The sequence below is a fragment of the Botrytis fragariae genome (assembly GCF_013461495.1).
Source record: "Botrytis fragariae strain BVB16 chromosome Unknown tig00000045, whole genome shotgun sequence".
NCBI classification, from domain to species: Eukaryota; Fungi; Ascomycota; class Leotiomycetes; order Helotiales; family Sclerotiniaceae; genus Botrytis; species Botrytis fragariae.
This window is the reverse complement of record NW_023500991.1, coordinates 109,562-128,685: the sequence shown is the minus strand read 5'-3', so window position 1 is coordinate 128,685 and position 19,124 is coordinate 109,562. Positions and strand designations below refer to the sequence as shown.

General features: G+C 42.7%; 2 protein-coding genes across 2 annotated transcripts; both read left to right on the top strand.

Annotated features, from left to right (window-relative positions):
• Positions 1-330: 330 nt before the first annotated feature.
• Bfra_003262 (putative nb-arc and ankyrin domain protein) lies at positions 331-4,625 on the top strand (the record flags this gene model as incomplete). The annotated part of the gene is made up of 2 exons (XM_037333672.1): positions 331-4,065; positions 4,158-4,625. 2 exons carry the CDS (start codon positions 331-333, stop codon positions 4,623-4,625), a joined length of 4,203 nt encoding a protein of 1,400 aa, XP_037193759.1.
• Positions 4,626-13,375: 8,750 nt separating this feature from the next.
• Bfra_003261 (putative duf1212 domain membrane protein) lies at positions 13,376-15,991 on the top strand (the record flags this gene model as incomplete). The annotated part of the gene is made up of 1 exon (XM_037333671.1): positions 13,376-15,991. The coding sequence occupies one exon, from the start codon at positions 13,376-13,378 to the stop codon at positions 15,989-15,991; it is 2,616 nt and encodes an 871-aa protein (XP_037193758.1).
• Between the last annotated feature and the right edge of the window lie 3,133 nt (positions 15,992-19,124).

The window sequence follows — 19,124 nt, the reverse complement described above, 5'->3', positions numbered from 1 at the left end:
GTGTTGATGAGTTGGTACAAATTCAAACCTCGCGCAGCCTCATTTTACTCGTCGTGAAGCCAAATCCCAATTTAGTAAGCCACATACCTACAAAGGGTTATAATTGGCTTTCCTACACTCAGCCATAAACTTCAACTTAGTGTGCAGATGTGACCGCAGTTCCAAGTGTGCAATTGGCTACCTGCAACTTCGCCTCAATGCAACCTCAAGATAAGCACTCAGCTGACCAAAACCTCAACACTTCACAACCATCACAGCCGATTATCCCCAACTGTATTCGAGAACACGGCTTTGTTTTATTTCTTTGAGATTCTGGTATGATCACCCATAATGCATCTTTTGGAATACAATAGCGAGGGTCAGTTTGGTCTGGCCCAGATTTTTGCTGGCAGCGACATTCCAAAATACGCCATCCTATCGCACACATGGGGGGCAGATACAGACGAGCTAACCTTCCAAGACCTTTTGAATGATACTGGACAGGACAAATCCGGTTATCAGAAGCTTCAATTTTGTGGCGAACAAGCTAAACGCGATGGCTTACAATACTTTTGGGTAGATACTTGTTGTATCGATAAATCGAGTAGTGCTGAACTCCAAGAGGCTATCAATTCTATGTTTCGCTGGTATCAAAATGCCACTAAATGCTATGTGTACCTTTCAGATGTTTCAACAAACGGACACAATCAAGCCAGTTCCTCTTGGCAATCAATCTTCAAAGCAAGTCGATGGTTCACTCGTGGCTGGACACTTCAAGAGCTTATTGCGCCGAGGTCGGTCGAGTTCTTCTGCTCGAGTCGTATGCTACTTGGCGATAAGAGATCTCTACAGCATTTAATTCACGAAATTACTGGGATTGAGATATCAGCTCTTCATGGACAGAATCTGTCTGATTTCACCATTGATGAGCGAATGTCATGGGCAAAAAATCGCCAAACAAAGCGTGAAGAAGACATGGCCTATTGCTTATTGGGCATTTTTGATGTTCATATGCCACTAATCTACGGCGAACGATCAGAAAGCGCGTTTAGGAGGCTCACAGAGGAGATTGGAAAACGCCCAAAGAAACACACTCTTGATGATTCGCCGGTTTTTTCTGCTGCTGATTCCAGATCCGGAAAACGATCAAAAACCTCACAATATGAATCTTCCAATCACCTCTCCCGCCTCCAGACTGTAGGAGGCTCCGAAACCCTTTGCCAGTATCCTACGCATGATATTGATGCTACCACGAGGCAATCTATTGTAGAGCAACTCTACTTCCCCAAAATTGATGAGCGTCTAACAAGTTTGACTGCTGCCCAAGGGAAAACATGTCGTTGGTTTCTTACCAAATCGGAATACTTATCATGGAATGATGTTTCAAAACGGCAAGATCATGAAGGATTTCTTTGGATCAAAGGCAACCCCGGTACCGGGAAGTCAACTTTGATGAAACTACTCTTTGAGGAGGCTAAGCTTAAGACAAAAGGCGATTCCTCGAAGATCACCTTATCGTTCTTTTTTCTAGCACGAGGTACGATTGAAGAAAGAACAACTACTGGTCTATATCGCTCTCTTTTGCACCAGCTTTTCGAAAAGATGATAGAGCTTAGAGATAGCTTGGAGTGGATGACAGCCGATGGCGCGAGAGGCATTGAAAGAAATGGTTGGAGTGAAGCAGCTTTAAAGCAGACGTTGAAGCATGCTGTAGCAAAGCTTGGAAGCAGGCCACTGATGATATTTGTCGATGCGCTGGATGAATGCGACCAGAAGCAAGCAAGTGGAATGGTTTCATTTTTTGAGGAATTATGTGAGCTTGCAGAAGTTTCGCAAGTGAGCCTGCAAATATGCTTTTCTAGTCGACACTATCCCACTATAGTCATCCAGAAGGGTATGGAGCTGACTCTAGAAGATGAACTTGGACATATGGAAGATATTCAGCACTATATCAAGTCAAAATTAAGGCTAGGCAAATCCAAACAAGCCAAGGCACTTCGGTCAGAAATCCTCCAAAAGTCTTCTAGCATTTTTCTCTGGGTCGTCTTAGTTCTTGATATCCTCAATTCCGAGTATACAGCTGGCTCCATTTCTATTAAGAAAATCAGTAAGCGCCTCAACGAAATCCCACCAGGATTAAACGATTTGTTTGAAATGATCCTCAAGCGGGATGGGGAGAACCTCGAAGAGCTACAACTTTGTCTGAAATTGATTTTATTTGCAACGCGTCCCTTGAAACCACAAGAACTCTATTTTGCAACTCAAATCGGCCTTGATGAAGATTGCATGGGTTCTTGGGACCAGGAAGATGTCAACGTTGACCAAATGAGATTATTTGTGAGGAGCTCCTCTAAGGGCTTGGCTGAGGTGACGAAAAATAAAGCTTCGGACGTACAGTTTATCCACGAGTCTGTTCGGGACTTTTTGTTGGGTAGATACGAGACTCAATTGTCTGGAGTTTCCGGAAATTTTGTCGGCCATGGGCATGACACGTTGAAGAATTGTTGCTTAGCTCAACTAAACGCTGTCATCAACCAAAAGATTATGATACATTTCAACTTTAGCAGGTCAAACTTCTGGGAATGTCGTAACATGAAATATCCATTTTCGAATACACTAAAGCCCGATGAGCCAGTACCACATGATCAACGTTCCAAGGAAACACAGTCAAAATTGCAAGAGGAAATTAGACTGAAGTTCCCATTTCTCGATTATTCAGTGTCCAACATCCTGTATCACGCCAATCTTGCTCAACAGAATTACATAGAGCAGGTAGACTTTCTAGCAAAATTTCCCACCCATCTATGGGTATTCGTGAACAACTATCTTGAGAATCACGAGATTCGACGATATACGGACTCGGTAACTATTCTCTATCTCTTAGCAGAAAGAAATTTAGCCAACCTCATTCGAAAACGTCCCAGAAAGGAGTCTTGCTTTGATGTAACAGAGCAGCGATATGGGCCATCAATCCTTGCTGCTCTGGCTACTGGGAGCGATGAAGCTGCTCAGACGCTCCTTAAGATTGAAGCTGAAACATTTCCCTCAAACTCTCTACAGCATGACTTGTGCAAAACATACCACCCAAAAAATTTAAAAAATTTCAAGCTTGGACGCAGCTTCACCTACACACAAAAAAGCGATCTTATTTTTCAGCTTTCACGATGCAATCAGGAGATACCACTCGTCTTTAAACTCAGTTCGGACGAGAGTTGGTTTGGTCCGAATCTGAACGATCGTGGCAAGACCTTGTTGATAGAGGCCGTTGAAAGAGATCAATGTATTGTCGCCACATATTTGTTGGAGAAGGGTATCGATGCTAACTGTATAAAAGAAGTTGGTGAGGTATCACTTCTGGGGAAAGCTGTGATATCTGGACATGCGAACATGGTAAAAGTGCTATTGGAGAAAGGCGCTGAGGTTAATTACAGAGGGTTCGATAATAACACGCCTCTGACGTTCGCTGTTCATCGTAAACATGGCGAAATTGCCAAGTTATTATTGGAGGAAGGCGCTGAGGTTAATATTAAAACAGGGTCTGACAACACACCCTTGATGGAAGCTAGTCTGGCGGGAAGCCTGGACATAGTCAAGTTGTTATTGAAGAAAGGCGCTAAGACTGATTATCGAGGCTATAATAATCGAACGCCTCTAATGAATGCTGCTTTTTATGGACGCAAGAATGTAGTTGATTTGTTACTGGAGAATGACGCCGAAGTCAATTGTGTTGATTTTGGTAACGAATCGCCCCTGATGAAAGCTGCTGCTACTGGACATGTAAATATAATGAGTCTGTTATTAGAAAAAGGTGCCAAATTTGATTGTAAAGAAGAGGGGTTTGCGTTGGCATTGCTCTCAAATTCGCGATACGGACGCAAAGAAATGGTTGAGTTTCTCTTACAAAGTGGCGTGGATGCGAGTCCAAGAGATATGATGCCAGGGTATCAAGGCTGGACGCCGCTGATTCACGCTGCTAGTAATGGCAACGAAAACATAGTTAAATTATTGTTGGAAAATGGCGCTGAGATCAACGCGAAAAGCGAAAGCGGTTGTACACCATTGTATGAAGCTGCTTCTTGGGGACACGTGACTATTGTGGAGTTATTGTTAAAGAAAGGTGGCAAATTCGATTTACTGACAGAATTTGGCTGTGGCCTACTTTCAGAAGCTATTTTTAGGGGCACGAAGCTGTAGTTGCAATTCTTTTAAAGCAAAGCGCCTCTACTGAGGTGGAGAACAAAGACAACAACGGGTTGTTGTTAAAGGCTGTTAAAATAGCTATTTCGGAAGGAAAGCTATCTATACTGAAACTATTGCTAGAAAAGACTCCAAACATTAATCAGAAGGGTGCGATGGGCCAGACGCCGTTGTTCTGGGCTATTTCTTCTCTAAATGAAGATATGGTCAAGTTATTGTTAGATAAGGGTGCTAGTATTGAATCTAGAAGCGATGGTGGTCTCTCACCATTGATGCATGCCATCCTTATCGGAGGTCACCTGCGAATTGTCAAGACATTGCTAGACCGCGGTGCTGACATCAATGCCGAGGATTACGAAGGTTCAACACCACCATCCATGATAAAGAAGAATTCTACTTTAACTTATCCGTTGGAAGCATATGTTCCTGAATTAAAAATTGGCTACTGAGCGCTTCCTGCAAAGGTGCAGGGCTTCTTTCCAAACAGTTAAAGAGCGCTACGGGGCTAATGAAGGGCTGTGAAGAGCAAAACGTCAGGAAACACAACTGCGGTATTTCTCCTTTCTGTTTAGTCTAGCATGGCAGATATAATACCATGCATACTGTAAATACAAATCTAAAGATTCAAGCGAGGGTATCCATAAATCATGTTATCATGACACGGAGAACCTTGGATATATGGAAATCAGGATTTTGAGAGGGTATGGCCGGAGCGTAGAGTGTGGAGTTTTTGTGTGTAGTCTAAATGATTTGAAACTTTGTACATCTTAAGATAAAGTTTTAAGTCGATACTGGGTACGGGATAAGAGTCTCTATGCGGAGTTTGACGACTGGCTGAACGATACTTTCGAATGGGTAGATATATCCTCTTATTCGCAAATGCTACATTGGCAGAAAGAGTACTTCCTTAGCAGCTGCAAATCATCAATATGAATATATGAAGCTCAATATCAATGATTTGCACGGGAGCATATCAGAATGAACCAAACGTTCAAGACTTCACTCGGTTGAATACGAATGCTTGTGATTTACATACATCCTTCGCTCTTTACCGCTGTGATACAGATGAGTAAGAATGTTCTCCCTAATTTTGTTCTGGGGGCAAAAGGTTGGTGCTACCACCTCTCGTTAACGAATACGCACCGTGTGTATACTCAGTTTGCGATCTCCTATTGAGCTCGCAGGCACTCATTCAAACCAGAAAACCCTTTCTCTATGCGGTCACTTAACCGACATCAACGACCAGCAAAACAATCAGCAAAAAACCATCTCGAGCACATCTATCCACCAACTAAAACAAACATAACCAACACAAAAAGCAAAAAGAAATGCAACTGCCGTGAATCGAACACGAACCTCCACCTTGGAAGGGTGGAATCCTAACCATTGGACCACAGAAGCTTGCTGAGCTGATAAACTGCTTCCATTTTTGATGCAAATCTTTAGCAATTTTGAATATATAACTACGCAGAAAGAAAATTTTCCATTTGTGGAGTTCGGTGGGGTGGGGTGGAGTGGAGATAATCTCTGTGTGAATGCCCTTGGACCCCTGGCGTGGACGAAGCGAGACGATAGTGGATATAGATGGGATAGGGCCTTGCCTTGGCTTTGAGAGCGGAATACTAGAGAAGATAATACTTATTGGCTGTTGTTCAGGATTTTCTGGGGGTATGGGAAATTGATTATAAGGGAGTATAGAAGTTAGAATAGTCGATTTTGGCGTTGCTGTTGTCGCATTCGAGAATCAATGTATGTGATTTTGTTGTCGTTTTGCACACTTGTTGTTGTGAATACTTGATGTGGTACGCTCATAGCTCAAATGAAACGGAGAGTCTATCACAGAAAAGTCAATAGACTGTATGGCAAAACGTACCAATAGTGCTTCAAATGGACTGCTTTAACTCGTGCGGACATGTAATGCCCATGTGTTGGAAATTGGAGAGATAATAGGAAATTACACTCCAACCTTTCGGGATGAAGAGGATTTAGGTAGTGATCAGTTCTCTGATAGCATTTCAATTGGAAACAATTCACTAGAAGTAGTTGGATTCTTGGTTGTCCCTGATTTTTGTCAATTCTCAAGAGAACTTTCTCCGTGCTTAAACAATCAGAGTTGAAGATAGAATAGAGCAAGACTTCATCATCCGTGTAGCAGACGTCAAACACGCAGATACTTTCTATATGCTTCATGGTTATGTCCATGAGTACCTCTACCCAGCGAGGCATCCAATTCCGCTACCACTAAAAGCTCTCATTGTCATCAATTCCCACCCAACGAAGATTCAACGCAGTAAAGGACATTCCGCACACTATCGAAAATGAAAATCAATGATTTAGAGACCTGTATCCAGCACTTGCACACTGTAAGATTACACGCGCTCAAAACTTCCTCTAAAAGCTCTGACATAATTTACCGTCAAAACCTTTCAAACTTGATGCTTGAGAGTTGATCGTTTTGGGGGTCATTGTGCGGAGAGCAGACTCTGTACTCCCAAGCTGAAGTGAATGAATAGTAATATATATTACTTTTTCTATATTCACTGCGCAATTTCAACAGAGACACAATTGCTGCATGAAGGAGGCTGTGACGAACAACCAGGCCCTTCGCCGCCAATAACGGTAAATACTCCAAGCCTAGAATCAGTACCCCCTCCCCTCCCCCTAATATCGATCTTCACGCGCAAATCACTAACTGCTATTATAAAACAAGCAATCATCCAGGATTCGTCACCAGAACCACAAGAACTGGGTTGTTGTCGATCGTGTTACTAATCCGCATCATTGTAGGAAAGATCGTTGCCGAAAATATTCGTGCTCAACAAGGGAGTGAGGGGTATTGATATTGCTGGAGTCTCTGGATTATCATGTTGTTCTATTAATAGATTCTGTTTTTATATCTACATCATGCGTAGGAAATAATTCATAGACACAAGCTTGAGTATTGTTCTTATTGATGAGACAAATGGGTTTGGAATAGGAACAGAAGAGAAATATTTAGTAGCATTATAGAGACAAATATATGGCATGGCAATGCGCTGTGATAGGAAGTATACACTTATTAGGTGGAGATACAAACCGTCAACACTCTCAAGGCTTGATATTTTAAACTATGAAACTCCAAAACTACGACTATATAAGCACCTCCCCCATCTTGTAAGTCAAGAATATCTACCTTAATTGTTGTAAAGAGCTTGCCGGTTCATGGGGGATCGACAAAGATAATCCCGATCACCAATTATCCGTTCCGATGTAGAACTTATCAAATCGGAGCGAATTCCAGATTTAGAGCATGACTTTATTGTTGTTACTAGGAGGTAGGGCTGATCATTACTGTCATAATATCTGTAAAGAGGATGTAGCATTCAGAAAATTCAGCTGACAGCAATAGATGGTTCGGGTTTCAGCGACAAGTGGGAAAGAGTTGGATGAGGATTGGGAAAAAGATTTTCTCCGAACAAACTCAGATGTTTAGAGAAGTTAGATATGATTCAGTAGTCATTGCTGCATATTCCTGATTAAAGTGCTTGATACGTGAGGCTTGAGTGTGCATTGCGTAATGACCTGATTTCGAAAAATATAGGTAGTAGGATAGAGTAAATCCGATGCGATCACCACACTGTCAAGGCAATGATGGCAGTCTCACTGATTCTCCCCAGAAATATAGATGACGCGTATGATCAGACCTCTTTGCGGTTGGTGTATTTGTATCATAGAGGACTGGGGACCGATGACTTAGAAGCTTGAGGTATTTGGCAGATGTAGCATGTGTGGACTGTTGCTTTTTCCATACGTTGCATGATGACACCAAGTGACTAACACTCTGACCTCCACTGTGTAAACTTAAATAAAATTAAAAAGACAGGACGCCGACAAGCCTGGCTTGTTTAGCCGTTGCTATGAGGACTTCACATTGCTGAGCAAAAGAAACTACTCGGCTTAAGCTTTGTCCTTTCGGTAGTAAGCTAGAACGCCTTGTGGTACTTACATCTTGTAAATTGACTGTTTGCGATCTGGTCTCTCCGCTCAAAGGTTTCGAATCTGTCTTTCAAATGATCAAACAATTGATCGTGTGATATAATCTTGTATATTTTATGACTAATAATAATAGCATTGATCATCAACCACGAAGAATGCTTTTATGGAATTGTTGAGAACCAGAATAATACCAGCATATGCAAGCATTGCAAGTGAGAAAATGGACAAGTCGAAAATGCCTGTTATCCCGCTCTTCCCTTCCCAGGAGTCTCACAAACGTAACTTGCTGTGATTCTAATTCGGGAGAAGTACTAAGGTGGAAGTAAACCTTGAGGTCTAATCCTCCTGGATACAACTTCTCGAAGGAAAAATTGACATACATACCACAAAAAAAAGCTCCTTCGAAATGAATGCCCGAATTATGGCCAAAAGTCTAACCTCTGCTCCTTATCTTGGTCCTTGACAAAACTTTAAGCAAAACTAATTGCTTGGGCTCGCAACGGTGAGTCAAATTTGACCGCATTGCAATCATCGTAAAAAGAATATGTGATGGGGGCCTGTAAAGGCCTGTGAGGGCCTGCTCATTGATAATGAAATACTTTTTTTCTTATCGTCGATGACCCAGCAACTTTCTTAGATATACGATTTACCCCTGGAAGCGAAAGAGCAGTACGGTATCAATCTCGGCCCCTGCCGAATGGACATGGCAGCGTTGCTGCCATGTGGCCATGCCAGAGAAAATTAGGTGGATTCTTGCACACCTAAGCTAGCGGTGTGAGTGTGGTCGGTTGTGAAGGGGTAGCGAAAATTTGCATTGTAGGAATTTTATTATCGGAGAATAAAAAGGACCCGGTAGTGACCAATGTTCTAGAATATGCAATCTCACCACATAAATGTTTCTTTCAGAAGCACGTTCTCATAGTGGAGAGTGGCTTGCTTCGGCCTTCACTTCTCTCGTCGGAAATCCCGAGTTTATTGTCAGCCATGTAGTGTGATTGGGCAATGGTGGATCACACATGCTACGGAAATGAAGTCTGATAGTGGAGTGCCAGCAATAGTGGCATTGTGGATGAGAAAGTCGCACGGCCAAAAGCGTGGGGGGTTCAAGCGGTGAATTTGTTTTGGTATTTTGAATGCGATGATGGTGAAGTACAGCTCTTTGCATGCCATCACATCTGAATTGACGATGTTTCCATGTATTCAGGTGTTGACGTGTTTAATTTGTGTGGGAATTTTCTCAGAAATGGATCGCCCAAACGTTGAGTGGACAGATAATGATCGGTACTCATGGTGTCATCGAAAGTCGATGAATAGAATCCAGCAGGGCAATGAACTTTTCCTCTTCAGAATTGATATCTTTGCGTGCATCGAACTATGTCAATAGAATGAAAAGTCTATTTTGAAACTGGCGAGATGAGTTTTATTTCGGATACCCCTATACCCATGTTGGACAGTCCGTCTCCGGAATCAATGGTGGTCGATGCTCATTCCAGAGTAGACATTTTTCACGGTAATCAGAGGAGGAACTGAAACTGCCGTTATAACAACAACATGCAGGTTCCAAACGTGCTCAAGATATATTCTACTTTTGGCAACTTTAAGTTATCAATCAAGCATTCGTCAGTTTGTCTTTGAGTGACAAAAATGATCGCCTTGATCGTCTTGATTGACCTGTCCCATGATTATGATTATCAGGAGTAATTAGCAACGTAGTTATATATGGCAATTATTATGGCTGTGTAGTACGAAGTATATGCATGCAAGGCATGGTCGTATGGTCTGTGAGTAGATTGAGATGAGCTGACGAACAAATCGCTGGATGTGCGGGTATTTGTAATGGTTGCTAAGAATACAAACGGGAAAATCAACGCAAGGGCCCGTATGATACCTAAGAGTTGAACGAGAAAGTACGAAGTAGGGAAAAGGAAAGAAAGAGAGAAAGAGAGAAAGATGGCTTGTGGAAAATGAGGTATGGGAGTGAATGACGAGCACAATACGTAACGTTGTTCCAGAAATGGCCGGTATGCATGAGTGATGAATGGTGAGTGGTGATGTCTCGAAGCGCTGAAATCCTTAAATTTTGTTGAAAGCTAATTCTGATTCTGTATAGAGCGATAACGATATGATCAATTGATGATACATAGGTAGGTACACTTCATATCGCGTGTGAAATGTACGCCACATCTGTCATCTGGCAGCGGGCACGAAGATGGGTCCATCGATACTAGATAGTCTCTTTGGGTCTTCTGGGTCTCCTGGGTCTCTTGGGTCTATCGTCTCGTCCGTCTCGTCCGTCTCGTTTCGTCTCGTCTATTCTAGTATTCATGTTATAGCTTGTAGTGTGATGTGTCCTGCGTGTCAGCTTGGAGCTTGAAGCTTGTTCAGAGAGAACCACCGAATTTTTGACCGATTAATGGGGCATTGAAGATGTTCGAAAAGGGTCCAGATTATCGAAGCGCCGTGAAGAGGAGTAAGGGAACACACATAAAAAGTTCCAGAGGCGATTAGACTTTGAAAGTGGACATTTAGGAGAATTTTTAACATCTATCAATGAAGGGAGGGAGGGAAAAGAGTGATGGAAACGGTTCCGAGCTTTTTTTCTCTCTACCTTTCCTCTTTCTCCTCTTACCTCTTTCTTGTGCAATATGTGCCAATGTCAAAAGTTCAAAAGGCTCGGATTTACCAAATTCGTTCTTCCGGTCGTGCAATCCTTGTATTACCTAGATAGGTAATATCTGTATTTGGTTACCCCTTGCTCTTGTTCTACGCCACGCCTGCCCTGATCGTAGTAAGTTTTTCGCTCCCGCTGCGGCTGCATGATTGATAGGGCAAAGCGGAACGGGGGACTTCTGTGTGATATTAGGCCTTCTAGAAAGATTGTGAATTGTTGAGAACTGAGATTCACCATCTTCGGATTTGTAAAATGGTGAATTGCAATTTGCAGTGCACATCACATAGGATTCGGAAATAGGTTTCAACTGCTGGTTGAAGGTTGAATTTTGGATATTCTTCTCATTTTCGTTTCAGACGTCAAGACTATTTGCTTACATACAGTAATTGTTTCAACTATCACCATCTCTATCTCTGTCATGATTCACGATTCATGATTTACGATTCACCATAGACGACACGCTTAAAAGTGTCATTTAAGCTTTTATTTGCATGTGAAATCTTCTCATATCAGTGATACCGGCATTTGAAAATGAGCGAACTCCAGTAGCTGAACGAACGCGAATCAGTCATCGGTGGCCAAAGCATTACCCGAATATTCGTGAATCGCTCTGTGTTTTCCGGAGATGCGAAAGAGCGTTTGCATGTTCATGCACGAAAGGATACCTATGACCCGCTCATATACACACTACTGCAAACCAACAGCTACCCATTATTCGATGGTAAAGCGAGAGATACGATGAAGCCATTTGTATATTCTATTGAAGAAAAAAATGGTCCATCAAACAACTCTTGTCACTAGTAGATGCAACTCAAAGAGAGAACACAGTCACAAGCTCGCAGATATCTTCCCTACAGCCGTCACCTCACAGTGTAGTCGTCGCAATCCACCCACTTACTCTGTACTCCAATTCAAATCCGGCATGAGTCCCGACCCCCGAAGGATAGATCTCCATATCAAGAGACCAAAAATATGCGAGGGAAGACTTCATCTCCCAGCTGAATGGCTCGCTGCCCAAATATCACTGCTTCTATGACGGTGGGTCTCATTCATTTCGAACCTTGAAGCCCCCCTATATTTTTGTGGGTAGCCTGTCCCTCACTACCACATTTCGGTTTCGAGATTCGAGGCAATCTGTACGAAAGTGGAGAATGTTCTCTTTATCTTTTGGAACCAATGCAATCATCAACCTCGCACCTGATCATCAGGACTTGGTAGCCTTGCTTGAGAACGGCGTTGTAAAGACGCTTTACCGGTCATTGGAGGGATTGCATGAAATCCTTGAATGTAGTTGGTCCCTTCCACCCATGACAGTGTTCCTTGATTCAGATTCAGTCCATAAATGCAGTTCGCCAAAACACATCACGAATATCAACCCATTTGTCTCAAAACAGCTACGGGACTCATCAATGGTTACAGGCCATTTGAACCCACTCGGATGCTACCCTCGCATGCCAAGTGTGATCCGTGCCAATTGAAAGTCACCAAACCTTAATACCTGTTGCTGATATTTTGAGGGCATCGTGAAAAATGTTCATGGGCAGAGCTAGAAACTTTGGGACGATTCCCATGCATGATAACATTGCAATTGTCACTTCGGCAGTGAGAAACCTGTTTCCATAGTGTTTCTAACCTCTGGACTCTAAGCATCTATTATGGATTAGATAGGATAGGATGGATAGGATAGGTAAGTTTAAGGATTATCTTATCATATCAAGGGCCATTTGAGCTTTTTGGAGGTAAGGATAAAGCTTTGGGCCAAAAGCTTGCTCTGTTCTGTACCATAGATTTCTTCGTCCATTCTTGAAAGAGGCAACAGGCCAAAGAATTCTGGATTCTCGTACTCTAAGTAGTAAGTAGTGTAATTATTTTTCCTTGGTTCACTCCACTCCACTTCACGTCCCATTGTTCCTACCCTTTCAAGAGTTCAAGAGACTAATCCGTACCAGTACTTGTTATAGTCAATCCAGTGTCCACTAGTGCTTTGCGTCTTTTACGAAGTACGGAGTACAAACCGTTGATTTTCTCCATTTATTCATTTATCTCTCTCCTCTCTGCCCCTTCTTATTCGACTTTTCTTCTTATCTTTAGACACCAGAATCCTTTGTCTTCTTCATTCATTCACCACCATTCATCCAACCCCTTCATCTTCCTCGTCTATTATATCTTTTCCATATCATTCTTTATCGTTGACTCATCAATCAATTTTCATTACAAAGGAAGGCAATTCTTTAATCTTTGTAAAAACTTCTTACCCGGCTCGCCAGGTTTCTCTTCTTCGGACCTTTTTATATCTTGTGGCGTGTCAACCAAGATTTTGGTGCGGAAAAGGGTATACGCCAACTCTTAGTTAGCTTGCATCATACCCTGAAAGAATCGGTCCCTACCGATCGCCGAGCTTTATTAAATACCCCCACCAACCAATCGATATCTTCGACGCTTTTCGAGAAAAAATCATTCTTTATATATCGTCTTTTATCCTACAGGCCTGTTGGAGGTGATCATTTCAAAGATCAATTGGCCTGGAAACATCGAAAATCAACAGTATATACAATGTCCAGCGAAAATGTCTCGTCGAGCGGAAGCAATAACGAAAATATTCCCACCACCTATACGGAACTAGTATCTGGGGATGTCAGTCCATCTGATAGTGTAAATGGAAGTGCAATCAACAGTGGAGTCAACAGTGCCTCCCCAAGCAGACCGAATAGTGCAGGAGGAAATCCACCAAAAAATCGAGGAAGAGTTAGATTCAATGCCACCAACGAAGCAAATGATTCGGAAAACAAGAAATCCCTTCACCCATTGAGGGATAAGTCTGTTTCACCTCAGAGAAAGCTACATCAGTTATCAATGCCAAAATCCGCCAAATACACACCAACTCATTCAAGAAACAGTAGTTCCAATTCGTTGATGAGATTCACACCTGACAAGGAAAAGGATAATCCATTCTCAGATTTAGCAGTTATCAATAATAGTCCAGTTCCACCAACACCTGTCAGCAAACCGAGACCGAGTGTACTGAGAAACAACCCGGGTGGAGGATACAAGGCAGATCTATCGGATGTGGAAGAAAGTAATGAGAAGACATTCTCTGCTTTGGCTGCTCAGAGCAGAGCTCAGAGAATTGCTTCGCTTGTTGGAAGTCACTCGACACCGAACTCGAGGAGAAATAGTATAGACGACGACGCGGACGATTATCCATCTCCACGACCAAGGAACCCCGGCGGTCTTCCAGTTCGAATCGATGATATTCCACTCGTTCCAATGGAGAGTAGACCATATGATGGAGCAGATAGCGATGATGACATTCAGAATGAAAAGACGAAAGAATCGAGTTCGACCGAAGCACATAAACTCGTAAGATCTCATACAAGCAAAGGTCGAAAAGATGCATTCAAAATGCCTGTACCACGTCCAGGATTGGTTTCTGGTCAAGTCACACCCGAAGACGAACACGGTATTATGGAAGAGTATGTTCCACGTCCTCAACAATTTAGAGGTGGTGTTCTTTCATCACTCCTAAAGCTCTACAATGCACCCACCAATGGAACCATGAGTGTTCCAGCTTCAAGAAGAAACAGTGATGGCTCCGAAGGGACTCTTCCAGTTTCCCTCGGATCTTCAGGAGTTACAACTCCAAAGAAGAATGCAAAATGGTACCATCAAAAGAGTCAATCTCAAGATACTCTCGCTGGTCTTATGGAAGCATCTGCTATGTTAGCTGCGCCTGTTGGAGGAACCTATACGCCCAAGAAGAAGGTTCCAAGACCTGGAATGGGAAAACGTACAAACAGTGGCAGACTTATTGAGACAGCCGCTAGACAATTGGCTGGAAAGCCAAGATTGGAGGACGAAATTCGAATTACTATCCATATCGCGGAAACTTTAAGCAGACAGAAGTATCTATTGAAACTTTGTCGAGCATTAATGACATACGGAGCCCCAACACATCGCCTGGAAGAATATATGAAGATGACAGCTAGGGTTCTTGAGATTGATGCTCAAGTCCTTTATATACCTGGCTGTATGATTATTTCTTTCGATGATGCATCGACTCACACTACCGAAGTAAAGCTCGTTAGATCTATACAAGGAGTCGATCTTGGCAAGTTAAAAGATGTTCATGAGATATACAAGGAGGTAGTTCATGATGTTATCGGTGTTGAGGAAGCCACACAACGATTGGATGCGATCATTCATGCGAAGCCAAAGTATCATCCTTGGTTCTTGGTTATGGTATATGGTTTTGCAAGTGCCAGTGTAGCCCCATTTGCTTTCGAAGGACGTCTCATCGATTTACCCATTGCATTTCTATTGGGGTCTCTTCTTGGTTTCTTACAACTCATCGTTGCTCCCAAGTCCGATCTCTACGCCAATGTCTTCGAAATATCAGCCGCCGTCTTGACTTCTTTCTTGGCCCGAGCTTTTGGTTCGATTCGAGGAGGTGATCTTTTTTGTTTCTCTGCCCTCGCTCAGTCGTCCATCGCTCTAATTCTCCCCGGTTATATGGTTCTCTGTGGTTCCCTTGAACTTCAATCACGTTCCATGGTTGCCGGTTCCGTTCGTATGGTTTACGCAATTATTTATTCTCTTTTCCTTGGATATGGTATCACTATCGGCACCGCTGTCTATGGTCTTATGGATGCCAACGCTACCAGTAAGACTACATGCGACGCTCCAATGAACCAATATGTTCGCTGGTGTTTCGTTCCAGTCTTCACTCTATGCCTCGCAGTCATCAATCAAGCAAAATTCAAACAAATGCCCGTCATGCTAGGCATCTCATTCTCAGGCTATGTTGTCAATTTTTTCTCCGCAAAGAAATTCCCTTCGAGTGCACAAATTTCCAATACTCTCGGCGCTCTCGCAGTAGGTGTGCTCGGTAACTTATACTCGAGAGTCAGACATGGTGTAGCAGCTGCTGCATTATTACCTGCTATCTTCGTACAAGTTCCTTCTGGTCTCGCTGCTAGTGGTTCTTTACTTGCAGGTTTGAGTACAGCAGATTCTATTACAAATAGTACGTCGTATTCCAATGGAACGACTAAGGTCAATGGAACAAGTTCCGTTAGTGTTGGGAGTACTGAAGATTTAAATACTATTGTGTTTAATGTTGGTTACAGCATGATTCAAGTGGCTATTGGGATCACTGTTGGTCTTTTCTGAGTGCGTTAATTGTTTATCCGTTCGGAAAGAGGAGAAGTGGATTGTTTAGTTTTTAGATGGGTTTATTGTGTACAGGGTTTTATAGATGGAGTTTAGAGGGAAGAGAGGGATACGCCACACTCATATATATGTACATGCAAAAGTTCATTCGTTTGGTTTTGTAAATGCGATGGGTGGACAGAACATCGTGTTAGTACTTGAAGGAAGCTAGGAGCTAGGTAGCAAGCGTCGGTGTTTGGGGGTCGCTGGTTGCCAGGCCTATATGCGGTAAATGAAGGGAAGGCGCAATCATTACATTCTTTTAACGGGCAAGCGAAGGGATTAGATGGGAGTTGTCATTATTTTCTTTTTCTTCTTTTTTCACGACTGGAGTTTATACGTATACTTCACTCATTCATTTTGGGATGGAATGCAATAGATGAGAAAAAGATGAGATTTAGATCGGCTCTACTTAGACTTGCTTTTTTGTTTCAAGGGAAAATAGGTGGGGGACAAAGGATTGTAATGGGGGATGGATGATACCACGGCATGAGAAAAGGAAGGGGAAGGAAAATTCGTTGTAGTGATAGGGAGATGGGATCAATTGAATCGGGCAAAATCTTGGACTCAGAAACTCTGTGTTGACTATTTGTTGTCATGTGAAATCTGCATTGCCGGTTGTTTGTGTGAAAATTAGTTTCTTATGATGATGTCAATCCTGAGACCCTCTACCTGCAACCATTTCCGTTTAACACCAACGCATCAAAGGGTCCAGATTAGAGACTGGAGTAATGACGTGCTGAGGGCCATCAAGTTGTCTGTTGTACTGAGAGATTCGTAATCATGGAGGAGTGGAGTGGGGTGGAGTATGATAGTGGAGAATGGGAGTGGGGGCATGACGTGATAAAAATCATGGGAGTTGGTGTCTATTTTCAGGGTTCAAAGGGTGTGATGAAGTGGGGTGGACGAGGGATGGATCATGGATTTATTTTATTTGGTGTGGAGGGCTAGGGGAGGGATGGGATGAAGGGATTATTTGAGTTTGTGATGGAGGCGGGGATGAGATTGAGTTGGTGGGTGGGTGGGTGGGTGGTGATAGATCTTTATTGTTGATTTGCGGGATAAATGAGGGGATTTGGTAGCTGATTTATTGTGGATGTGATTGGATGTGCTTAGAAAGGATAGAAAGATGGAGGTGCTTATTTGAAGAGAAGATTGTGCCTAGGAAGGACTCGTAAGAAAGAAGAGGTTTGTGAATTTAAGGTTTGAATTGTGGATTGTGGATGAAATCGAGAGAGGAAGACATGTCTTTTCTTACTGGAAAATGCGGGGATAATTCTTTTGATGAACTTTAGATGGGTCTGAACAGAGATGCAAAGTTTGCAATATCAATCAATCATTTTGTACCTAGGTCCATTGATGAAGGGGCGTAAGCGAGTGGCATGGTGGTACTGGTAGTAGTACGGAATCTGCACCCGGAATTTGTTCAGAGACAATATCGCATTTGAAGAAAGGCATTTATTTGGATATTGAGATGATATCGTGGTCAATCCCAATAATGGAGTCAATATTGGCGCGAAAGAGAATTGGAGGGGATTTAGGTTTTGACCCTGAACATCATGTTTGAGATCTAGGAAATAAGAGTCGAGGTGAAAGTCATGTCTTGAACGGTTGTGGGGATAATATGGCAACTATTTTTCACGCAGTATCATGGTGGAGAAGTGCGGACTTGCGCGTTTGTATTGGACTAGATTGTCTAATACCTCACCTAATTGTTCCTATCTATACCCTCGACTTCTTTATTCAGTTCGATTTGACTACACACAATGCCTCGAAGCTCGAAGTATCTGAGAGCTAGACGGAAAGAGCGAAACCAAACACAGATATATTTATTCACTTCCGCAAAGTGTGGCACTTGGTATGATCTAAAGATGAATGATGGTATCACACCCATACTGAGCTTCTTGTGCTGAAACCAGTCCTTCACCGTTATACCTCTGCACAATACCTCCTTTTAGATTCCATCTGGATTGGGGCAAGAACAAATCTCGAGCAAACTATCACCGTAGGGTTTAATTCCATCCGGACTTGAACGGAGATTCCCCATCGTGAGAAAATTCCAGCTGTACATGGGTGACAAATTTGCTTATGTAGAGCGTCCTATCACTTTCAAGACGTATCATGGTGAGGTAGCCGGACCAACTTAGAACCTTCGATTCCATGAATGCTACAGCTTAGGCCAGCGCGACCACCTGTCTCCGGTAGCGTCTTTAAGCCGCATGCTTGACTTCTTCTTTACCGGGAAGATTTTCAGCCTCTAAAAAGATAAGTACTTTTCGACTTAATATTGATCAAACAAAGACAGATCTGTGGCCAGTATTGTGTCAGAAGGCAAGAAGTCATTGGAAAAACAAAGACCCCAGAAACCAAGAACCATCGAGGCAACCTAGACTCACAACCAAAAAGATTCATTATAAGAGCTCGAAAGACCAAAACATACGCCGTCTAACCATTTGGCCGGATCCAGCCATATTATGCCGTCTTTGCTTTCATACCACGCACACAAACCCATGGATTTTTATCTTGTTATCAGACTCGAGTTAGCTGAAATTCCCAGCCTCAAACGTATCGTCTTTCCGCTTGCACGTCGAAAATTGAGATATCACAATTGATCTGCCGACGCTGATTGTGCTCGAAGGAATTACGGGGTGTGTGAAACATAACAGTCTCGTCTAGCTCTCATTCAGAGGGATATATTCAATCTCTGCAGGGAGGCAGGATCGATGACGATGAATAAATCGTCGCCATCACCAGCCTGAAGCCTTACATCATCCTAATACTCTAGCTCAACTCAACTAATGCTGATCGAGAGCATGGACCCTGTCAACCTTTTCATATACATTGAGCATTTTGAAACAAGTTAGAACTTGCATTCAAAACTTCAACTCTCAAGTAGTTGTATGATGACTGAATGCACTACCAAATCTGTCCAGCTACTTTGACCATTATGGAGCATTATCATCCCATCACAAAATCCCAACTGAAAATAGTACAGTCAAACTCAATAAAGTAGAGCTTGCCAAAGAGTTATGGCACATGCCACTGTAAATGTTCAGTTCGAGAACTAGTCACCCCGAAGAACAGAGCGCTCTTG